This window comes from Athene cunicularia, assembly GCF_003259725.1.
Source record: "Athene cunicularia isolate RWA chromosome Z unlocalized genomic scaffold, athCun1 chrZ_part1, whole genome shotgun sequence".
In the NCBI taxonomy this organism is placed as follows: Eukaryota; Metazoa; Chordata; class Aves; order Strigiformes; family Strigidae; genus Athene; species Athene cunicularia.
The window spans coordinates 27,236,530-27,247,263 of NW_020799142.1; the positions used below are offsets into that span (position 1 = coordinate 27,236,530).

Here is a 10,734-nt window from a genome sequence, read left to right on the forward strand (position 1 = left end):
CGGGGCGCCGGGGCGCAGGCGGGGCTGTGGGGTTGCGGGCGCAGCCATGGTGGGGCCGTGGGTGGTGCTGGGCAGGAGCCTGGTCAGGCTTGGTGGCGGTGCGAGCGGGCGCTGTGCTTGGGGTGCTGCCGGGTGGCCGGCTTTATGTGGTGTGGTGGCTTTCCTTTCATCATCATCATCTAGACAGAATTTCCCTGTTTTCATTTTCAGTTTTGCTTTCTGTTTGCTTTTTCCTAGGGCTTTTACTGTGCTTATCAAAGTGTGAGCAGGAGGTGGCACTGCCCAATGGAAGTGGAGCTGGTTCTTTCCCAGGGCTGCTGTCAGGGCATGGGGGGAGCCCAGCTCCTGTTGTGGTTCAGCTGGGGATGTGAAAGCACTGCCACAGAGGCTTTTGGGGCAGCTGGTGCCCAGGATGTGTTTCAGGGTTTCCTTTCTATCTATGAGTTGGTTTTCTTGGTTTTTATTTTCAAGTTTCTCTGCCTGCCAACATCTGTTCTTGTTTTGTGCTCTGATATTATTTGTATATATGTTAATGCATGTTTTCCTTTATTTTTTGACAATTAATTTTAGTTTGTCAGTCTATTATTTTTATTCATTTTCCTTTCTCTGTAGTATCTGCAGTGTTCCGGGTTGAAGTTTTTCCTCTCTGCAAGCATCTTGCAGAGTATTTCTGGGGCCACTTGTCATCACATTTGGCCCCCAAGTTATTTGTCCTCAGTATGTTGATAATTAGAAATAAATGCATAAATGTCATGAAGGATTTTTCATCAACTATTCATGCAGTTATTATTATTTCTATATTTTTTTTTCATTGTCTTTTGAATTTGTTGTAGAAATTATGCTATGTTTGGTGTTTGGGAGGCAGGAGCGGATGTGAATATTTCTTTGAGGTCAGTTTATATCTAGAAAATGAAAGTGGGCAGAGTCTCAAGTCCAAATCATAACTGTTTCCTGTGAAGCTTCCAGCAGCAGGAGGTGCCGATGACTGCTGATACAGCAAGAATGGGGGTTTCTCCTGAGGTTTGGGAGGGGTTTATTTTTTAATTTAACTCAATTAATTAATTTGTATGTTGATGCTGTAAATTCTCACTTGTTTTTTGGGGTGGGTTTTTTTGTGTGTGTATTACATTGGGATATTCTATCTTTTCTCTTAGTCTGTTGCAGGCTGCTTGTGTAGCAGAGATCTTAGAAATGCTTTAGCTGATGTGCAGGGTACCTAGCGAGCTGCTTGGTTGAGGTTAAACCCATTATGTCAGATCACTTAGTCATTTTTCAGTCCTTTTCTGTCTCACGTTTTTAGTCTATTCCTCATATTTCAGTTTTGACTTTAGGCACTTTCTACTTCATGCTTTCTGTAGGTCAGGAAATACCTGTGTTTGAAGAGCAGAGTATCTCTTCTGATATTTTGCTGTGCGTGGGTGTGAAGTGCAAAGATAACTGGCTTGTACTCATATTTTATAATGATTTTATGTGTTGAATGTTTGTATGCTCAGGTGTGTGGGATAGGGATACACAGTGCTGATGTGGTTTTCCTCCACCTGAGGGTTAGTGGGAATAATTGCGATGCTTAGACCCTCTTCTCATGCAGATTTGGTTGTATCTTGTCTGGTTTATATAGGGGAGAAAGCTAGTGTGTCAGTTCCAGTTCATATCCACTGAATCCTGTTCAGATCTGTTCTCTAAATCTGCTTTTTGTGGCATTTTTTGTGGAAGGATATGGGAGTGCTGCTTTTGAGTAAGCTTCTAAGGCTGTTAGTGTGAATTTGGTTGTTCTGTTAAGTGATTCATGCCAGAGTTGATATGGTGAAATTACTTGAGAAGGGTGATGAAACATGGCACCATTTCAAGTTACAGAAAGCACCTGCAATACTAAATCTTACCTGGATTATTTTGTGTTCAGTGATGGAGGATTTGGTATAGGAAACAGGGGTGATGCACAAAATTGCAGCAGGGCGGGAAGGTGCTGTCAACTCTTGAGAAAGCATTTGAGGTGCTGGGGAATGTGCAGAGATGGGTATGAAGAAGGAGGGTATTTTTTCCATGTTGGAGAAGGTGTGGAAATGGATATGTTAGTGGTTAAAGCATTGACTCCTGATGGATTGGAGGTGGTGAGGAGTAAAGCATGAGAACTAGGGGGAAAAATGCTTAGTAGAGTACCAGCCCCATGTGTGGAGCTCACCCAGAGAGAGAAGGGCAAACTTTTATCTTTTTCTCCCAAACTGAAGACAAAATGGTGCTTTGATTTTGCTCACATGTCATCTCAGAATGAAAACTTTCTAGGATGAGAAATGTCTTACCTTCCTGTAGACGACCTAGAAAAATTATCTGAGGCAGTGGTCTCCACCTGTTTTGATCACACACTCCATCAGTAAAAAATCTGAGGACATGCCCTCAATATATTTTTATTTCTAAATTATGAATATATACTACTGTACTAACGTGTGTTATAAAACATACAAAAAAACCCCAACTAAAAAAGTATGAGAGAAAGGTTAAACACTATTTTAAAATTTTTAAAATTTTACTTCTTAATGGTACCAAAAGCATTTTTTACATGCACCCCAGTGGATTGTCTTGTGCACCCCACTTTGGAGACTACTCATCTGAGGTCTGCTGTAATGTAGTCTTCTGGGAGTGACTCTTTGTCTCCTGTTTGGTTTTTGGTTTTTTTTTCCCCCAAAAATGTTTGTACTGTTTTCCTAGCTGACATTTCCACTTTTAGAAAACATAGCATGGTACAAGCGTAAAACTTTAAGACTACATCCCCATTGTTATTACAGTCCTGGCCTGACCCCAGGTCTTTGGCCCGTCATGCTCTGTTGCTCTTCCAGGTGCCAGTCTCTATGGAAGATGAGAGCTCAGGGCTGAGAGCATTTAGTCGGTGCCTTTAACTTACCATTAAAAGCTGTAGTATTTGTATGTAATATTTAAAATGTCTATAAAGCAGGTTTATTTTGAAGTTGAGGATCTGGGTAAATCTTCAGCTTCTGCTCAAACATCCTTTAGTTCTTCCTTTTTAATTTTTCTTATGTGTATAATACAGGGTTCTTGAAAGCTGTCCAGCTCTGTTACTATTTCAGTTATTAATAAATGATGTTGTCTCTTTCTGAGGATTACTACGGAATTACATTCCCTGCTCCTGCAACCTTGACAGGCAGAGATGGGAGCCTTGCTAACAACCCGTACTCAGGTGAGTCCTATTTAAAGATGAGGATGGTAAGTGAGATGTGCTGGTTTTGAAATGCAGGTCATCCTGCCATTGCGGAAAGAGCAATTGTTTTTCCCTTCTGTAAGCAGTTAAACCCATCAGTCCAAACTAGTCAAAAAGCAAGCATCTCCCTCTTATCCCTGGCAGTGATATTTCTTCATGGTTTTGGTCAGTAATTCATATGTGACATCTTCTGTGAGGAAGTTGGATAGCCTTTGAGAATAAGTGCAAAATTGTTACAGATGTAAACAGTAGTGTCATCTAGTGACCTTCACGAGCACATACAGGTGCTTGAAAAATGTTCAATACCTTAATCATTGAGCTGGCTTGCTTTCCTTTTTTGGCACTGGAATAGAGCCCCTTCAGCAGCTCCCCATACTTTGTTACTGCAATTTTAGCACTTGTATATTCCCAGCAGGAGCTGCACCTAGCAGGCTCTCCTTCACCCTCCCCAAATCTAATGGACTTCATTCCCAAAAGCATGTTGTCTAAGAAGCCCCTCCTCATTCCTGCTCTTGCTGGTCAGTTATCATTGTTCAAGGATGACATTAATGCCATCCAGGATTTTCAGTCAGTAGTTCTCATTCACTGCTGTCTAAGTACAGCTTAAAACTGTAGCCAAGAGGCATTATAATTCCTGTAATGGTGGTAGTTGTCATACGTCTTGGTAACCAACAAAAATGTATGCTGGTTGGGACTGAGGTAGATGTGGTTGATGTATGTCACCTCCCTAAAAAACACATGAACATGCAGCTCTGTAGGCTGCCAGATAATGCAAGTGTTTTGGAGTTTTCTGCTGCATAATCACTTCTCTTGGGAGGCTGCTTTTGGGTTAATAACTGAATTTCCCTTCCTACTTCTTCAATAAGGTGGCCCGCGATGCAAGCCTTGCTTTCCTGGCCTTCAGCTACTGTCTCCAGAACTTTGGTGGTGTGAGGAACTGGACATATAACTAGTCATGCTTGACAAATAAACAGACATTGACAAAAATATGCTCATCACTGCTTATAAATCCTAACTTGCTTTCAGCTCATGAAGCTTAGCTAATCAGTTTAACCTCCAGGAGAGTCACACTTTAACCCAACAACCATTTGCTCTTTGGCTATTTACCATACTTCTGCTTTTAGCGTGTTTTATTGCAATGATCTGTTAGTAATGAATCTGCTCAGACTGTGTCAGATAGGTAAGTATTGGTATCTCCATTTTATCAATGGATTAGCCGTGGCATGGAGTTCTGTGCCATGAACAGGCAATGTCCCTGTGGCCATCAGGAACAGAGACCGGGAGAGTTCTTCCCATGAACTACTGCAGCCTTTCAAGTGTAGGATGTGCTCTCTTCTGTAGTTGTCTACCTGTACTCAAAGGATTTGAATCCTTTGAGTCCTACACTTTTGGAGTGGTTTTGATAGCTTTTCTGATCAGTTCTTTCTTTTGCAGGTGACGTAACAAAATTTGGCCGTGGGGATTCTGCCTCCCCTGCTCCTGCTACCACGCTTGCCCAGCCGCAGCAGAACCAGACACAGACTCACCATACGACTCAGCAGCCCTTCCTCAACCCGACCCTGCCCCCGGGGTACAGCTACACCGGGTTACCTTATTACGCTGGTGTGCCCGGTGTACCCAGTGCATTCCAGTATGGGCCAACCATGTTTGTAAGTGTGACAGCCTGAACTGTTAACACTCCCTTTGTGCCTCTCTGCTTTTGCTCTTTCCTGCCCAAACCTTCTTACATCTTGGAGTCATAGATTGGTTTGAGTCGGAAGGGACCTTAAAGATCATCCTGTTCCAATTCCCCTGCTCTGGGCAGGGAAACCTTCCACCAGCCCAGGTTGCTTAAAGCCCCGTCCAGCCTGGCCTTGAACCTGCCAGGGAGGTGGCAGCCACAGCTTTTCTGGGCAGCCTGTGCCAGTGTCTCACCACCCTCATCATAAACAATTTCTTCCTTATGTCTAGTCTAAACCTATCCTCTTTCAGTTTAAAACCGTTGCCCTTTGTCCTCTTGCTACAAGGTGCGATAAAAAGTTTTTCTCCATCTTTTTTAAAGCCCTTTTTAAGTATGAAAAGGCTGCTAGAAGGTCTCCCTGGAGCCTTCTCTTTTCCAGACTGAACAACCCCAAATTTCTCAGCCTTTTTTTCACAGGAGAGGTGCTCCTGTCCTCCCATCATTTTTGTGGCCTCATCTAAACTCACTCCAACAGGTCCATGTCTTTCTTGTGCTGGGGACCCCAGAACTGGACACAGTATTCGGGTGGGGTCTCATAAACAGACTCTTCTTCCCTGGTCTGCAGGGGATCTCCAGAAATGTGCAAGCATGAGAAAATAGCTGCAGTCCCTTCCCCAAGAAAACAGGAAATTTAAAAGGCCAGAACTCAGACTCCTGTGCAGGTTGCTGCAGCTCATAGACTCAGTGTTTCTGAAAGCCCTTACCAGTCTCTGGAGAGTCAAGGGGAGACCCAAATCTAAGTCAGCGAGCTGAGAGTGCCTAGGAAGTAGATACTTTTGAGGATGGAGGAGACCCCATTAAGTCAGAGAGCAGTGCTGGTAGTCTCAGGTAGAAGAAGGTTGTTTGGGAAGAGGTGATGCTTCAGGCAGAAGGGTAGGTAAGTCTGTTTTAGGGCCCTGTAGGACAGTGTTTTATGAAACAGCCTCAGGCAGGAGTTCATGTTTTGTTTGATTCCGAAGGGAGAGCACTGTGCTTGCTCCTTGGGTTTGTGGGTAAGAATTTGCTGTTTACATTCAGTGGGTAAAAGAAACATGCAGCCTGTTCTGAGAGGGTTGCACTGTAATCAGAGGGGTGGCTCTGGCAGAAAACTTGGTGCTTGCACAGAGCCACTACAGCAAGTTACTGCTGGAAGTGTGAGTGCCATGTCCCACACCATGCCAGTGCTCCCAACTCCAGATTAAATTTCCCATATGAGGTGGAGGTGCCATCCCCCACTAGATGGCAGAGGGAGCTTGCGTTTTGCATGCTGTTCCCTGGTTAACAGCTCCTTTTGTTCCATTCCTTTGTCCAGGTACCCCCAGCATCTGCTAAACAGCATGGAGTCAACCTGAACACGGCATCGACTCCTTTCCAACAAGCGAGTGGCTACGGGCAGCATGGCTATGGAGCAGGTATGCTTACCGCTGTGCTTTTCATGTGAGCATATGCAGAGCTGCTTGCACACTGTAACACCCTGTCTTGTACACACCGGCAGGCTATGATGACTTAACGCAGGGAACGGCAGCTGGAGATTACAGCAAAGGAGGCTACAGTGGGTCATCTCAAGCACAAAACAAATCTGCTGGCACTGGACCTGGGAAAGGTAACCCATGAGACTTAGGTTGCTCTTGAGTGGGATTTAGTAGGGCAAACTCCCAGTGCTGTGCAGTCAACACAGCAGCCAGCTCTAAACAGGGTCACAATCCAAGCTGTTTCTCCATCTCCCGTATACAAAATGCTTTTTTAATGGCCCAAACGTTCCTTCTAAACTTCATGGCTGAACTTTGCATAAGGATTTGTGTGGCTGATGCACAGCTTTGTCCACAATTACAGATGGGAGAAATGGTGAGCTGTTTTCCTCTGCCAAAGTTTGCTGAAGAGCAGTGGTCCTGCAGCAGTGCTGTGTTTTTGAAGAAGAAGTGGTTGAATGCTGCTGCTGAAATAGTCCTCTGCCAAATGACTAGATTTTGAGTTTCTCGGTAGGCACCTTAGAGAGCCGTCTGTTGGGGGCAGCTGGGCAGTTCATACATCTCTGGGCTGTTGTTTCAGCTGCTGTCTGTACACCCTGTACCTCATCACATTGTTTCATGCCTGGAAATGTTTCCTTTGTGATTGTAAAGGCTGAAGAATTCATACAGCTTATATGAAAGCTTTATTCTGCACATGCTGGTTAGACCTGAGAAATGTCTACTGAACTGCTTAGCACTAACTAGTTCACCCTTGGGCTTAAGCAAATACCAAGCATTTACTGTGCATTTGAAACACCAGCTGGACTGTTTTCAGCCAAGAGCTGATCACGCTCTCCTCTCTGGAAGAGCAATCCAACAAGGAGCAATGTCCTAGGAAGGGTACAACCTTAGAGCAGTCTGCACCCTCTGAGCCCAGTCCTTTGATTCACTGGTCAAAGGAAATGCTGGTTTTATTATGATCCAAGTGAAATAATTAGAACTGGTCTTTGTAAGACTGTAAATGGTTGGTTTGAGAGCCACCTCACTGGTGAGTGTTTCTGAGCCTGTTGTGGCACCAGCTGGTCCAGGTGGAAGCCAGCCTTGAATCAGTGATACTAATTCTCTCAGGACAGAGGAGCGTTGCAGACCTTGCCCTTCTGCGGCATGTGAAAGGATGAGGGCTCAAATGTGTAGCAGATGCTGAGTCTCATCGCTCAGCGCACTACTGGAAAGCTCTTGAATGCCAAAATAGAGCCAAATGCATCCCTAATCCTAGGGGAAAGCTGGCTTTTCATGAGTTTAAATGAGTGTTCGGTGCAGCCAGCTGCTGCCTGGTGAAGTGCATTTGAATCTGAGTGGTAACCACTGGGTCGTGGATGTGAGTGATTTATCCCAGTGGGCTGGTTTCCCACTTTGCAATGGGAGTGAAGAACCGAGCCCTTTCTGACGTTGCCGTGTGGGGTGCTGTGGGTCCGAGAGCACAGAGAACCCTGTTGGGCGGGCTGGCAGCAGCATCAGGGCCTGTGGTGCAGCACGGACAAAAATGCATCCACAGAGGTGCTGGGAGCAAAGCAGGGGGCTCATGCTGGGTGGTAGTTGACTTTCTCATTGTCAGTGGTTTTTGTTTTTCAGGTGTTTCTGTGACCTCAAGTAACACAGGTGTGCCTGATATCAGTGGCTCAGTCTATAACAAGACTCAGGTGAGGAGCACTGGACCCTTCTCTCCGCGGCCTGTGGCCAGGCTGATGGCTCCCCTGCTGTTCCCAGGCCAGTTATTCTCAGGGACAGCAGGCTGTAGCATTTCTTAGGCTGGCTCTGTTGTTGTAGTGGAGCCCCTCATTCTGTCCCACCACTTCTGCCATGCCAGCTCCTGACGGCAGCTGCTATCAGAGGCACAGCACTCTATGCTGCCACATGCTGCCCCACACAAGCTGTGTCCTGCGTGCAAACAAAATGTTATGGCACTAATGTTTTTAGTCAAAATAGCCCCCAAAGCAGGTGAGTTGAGAGGCTGTTTGCTTTTCACCACACAGATCAGTCAGTAGTGCCCACCCCTGACACCTGAGGGACCCTGTCCCACACTCTCCTGTGGCCATTGCTTGGTGTACAGCTTTCCAGGGAAAGCAGAAACCCCTTTGACAAGCTGTGGTGTTCAGTGGGCTTCTGTCCAGCTCCTGTTTTCTCCTCCTTGCACCCTCAGCCAGGGGAATCCATGTCTGGCTGTGATCCATGCTTACAGGTAGGAAGTCAGCTCTCCGCTACACACTTGGTGTTAGGGGTCAGGCTTTGGCCAGGGGGAGGAAAATTTTATTGCAAGTTCTTGTGTTTCTGTTGCGCTGCCCTAGGTAGGTCAAGTAGTTCCAGGCTTAGCCCCTGCAATATGTGAGGGACTAATTTCAGGCAGCTGCTGCGATCCCGTGTCCCAGTGAGTAAAAAGAGGCCAGGGAGAAAAGGAACACAGTAGCCATGGAAATGAAATGTTGGAGGCATTAGTGCAGAAATAGGGGTGAGAACAGGAGCTGAAACTCATCTGCTGAAGTGCTTGTGGCTTGCTCATGGGGTTGGTGAAAGGTTCAGGTGGGGTGTGTGTGAGCCACTCTTCTTGCTGTCTGGTCACTGTGGGGCTGCTCTGTCTCTGATGCTGTCCCCCTCGCCTCCCATGCAGACGTTTGACAAGCAGGGATTCCATGCTGGCACGCCGCCTCCCTTCAGCCTGCCCTCTGCTCTTGGATCGACTGGGCCTCTGAACCCTGGTGCTGCCCCGGGTTATGCTCCAGCCCCGTTTCTCCATATCCTGCCTGCACATCAGCAGCCTCATTCCCAGATGCTGCATCACCATCTTCAGCAAGATGGGCAGGTGAGTTGGCCCCTTCTGCCTCTGCAGCGTGCCTGAGGGCAGATTGTTCCCACCCACATCCCAGCAGGGTCTTGGGGGTTTTTGCTTCCTTCTGGTTTTTGCTTTGCTCATTGGGAAAGGGCCTTAACAATGACTGGCAGGCTAACAGACTCGATGCTGTCAACCAGTCTGGGGAGGGAACCTCATGAAGTTCCACAAGGGGAAATGCGAGGTCCTGCCCATGGCGGGGAACACTCCATGCACCTGTATATGCTGGGGGCAAATGCAGCTTTGCAGAAAAGACCCTGTGGGTCCTGGTGGACACCAAGTTGAAAGAAGGCCAGTGGGATCCTGGGCTGCATTAGGCACAGTATTGCCAGCAGGGTGATGGGGGAGATCCTTCCCCTCTGCTCAGTGTTGTTGGTGAGGCTACAGTTGGAGTGCTGTGTGCAGTTCTGGGCTCCTCGGTACAAGAGAGACATGGATGTACTGGAGAATCCAACAAAGGGCCACAAAAATGGTGAAGGGACTGGAGCATCTCTCTTGTGAGGAAAGGCTGAGAGCGCTGTGACTGTTCAGCCTGGAGAAGAGAAGGCTCAGATGGATCTTATCAATACCTGAAGGAAGGGTGTGAAGAGGACAGAGCCAGGCTCTTTTCATTGGTGCCCAGAATCACAGAATCATCTAGGTTGGAAAAGACCTTGAAGATCATCCAGTCCAACCATTAACCTAACACTGACAGTTCCCAACTCCACCAGATCCCTCAGCGCTGGGTCAACCCGACTCTTAAACCCCTCCAGGGATGGGGACTCCACCACTGCCCTGGGCAGCCCATTCCAACACCCAACAACCCCTTCTGGAAAGAAATGCTTCCTAATACCCAGTCTAAACCTTCCCTGCCCAGTGACAGGACAAGAGGCAATGGGCACAAACCAAAACACATAAGTTCCCTCTGAACATCAGAAAATGTTTTTACTGGGATGGTAACCAAACACTGGCAGAGCTTGCCCAGGCTCTTGTGGAGTCTCTATCTGTGGAACTGTCTGGACATGGTCCTGAGCAATGACTCTAGGTGACCCTGCTTGAGCAGAGGACAGGATAGACTTGGACAGGATAGTTCGTGAGGTCTCTGCCAGCCTCAGCCAGCCTGTGACTCTGGGAAGAGCCATCCTGATGTGGGGTGTGGAGAGATGGGCTGTGAGGTTTGAAGCTGAGGCAGCCGCTGCTGTCCGCTGGCTGTAGCAGGAAAGCAGGACGTGAGGACACTTGTACTGTAACTCAGGGGAAAATCAAGCATCCCCTTGCAGGTGGCACGTCGGCTCTGATTTGATTTCACCAGCCCATGAGTTGCCTTTCCTCACTGTAAATGTTCCCTGCAAAACCAGAGTGTTTTGCCGTAGAGTCTGGAAATAGGCAATGGCTTCCCTCTCTGAATGCGTGACATCCTTGGCTGGTGCGCCGCCTCTGTTCACCTGAGAGTTCCTTCGCTGTCCCCAGTCCTGCTCCTCTCCTTCCTTGTGCTTGAACCTGCCTTGGGGGG

General features: G+C 47.1%; 1 protein-coding gene across 3 annotated transcripts in view; it reads left to right on the plus strand.

Moving 5' to 3' along the window:
- UBAP2 (ubiquitin associated protein 2) overlaps positions 1-10,734 on the plus strand; it is a 91,555-nt gene that overhangs the window by 80,373 nt on the left and 448 nt on the right. For all 3 annotated transcript variants that reach the window (XM_026865331.1, XM_026865332.1, XM_026865333.1), the window contains 6 exons: positions 3,112-3,190; positions 4,646-4,860; positions 6,223-6,322; positions 6,406-6,513; positions 7,991-8,058; positions 9,024-9,215. In XM_026865331.1, coding sequence (XP_026721132.1) covers positions 3,112-3,190; positions 4,646-4,860; positions 6,223-6,322; positions 6,406-6,513; positions 7,991-8,058; positions 9,024-9,215 — 762 coding nt within the window. The remainder of the gene's footprint in view (positions 1-3,111; positions 3,191-4,645; positions 4,861-6,222; positions 6,323-6,405; positions 6,514-7,990; positions 8,059-9,023; positions 9,216-10,734) is intronic.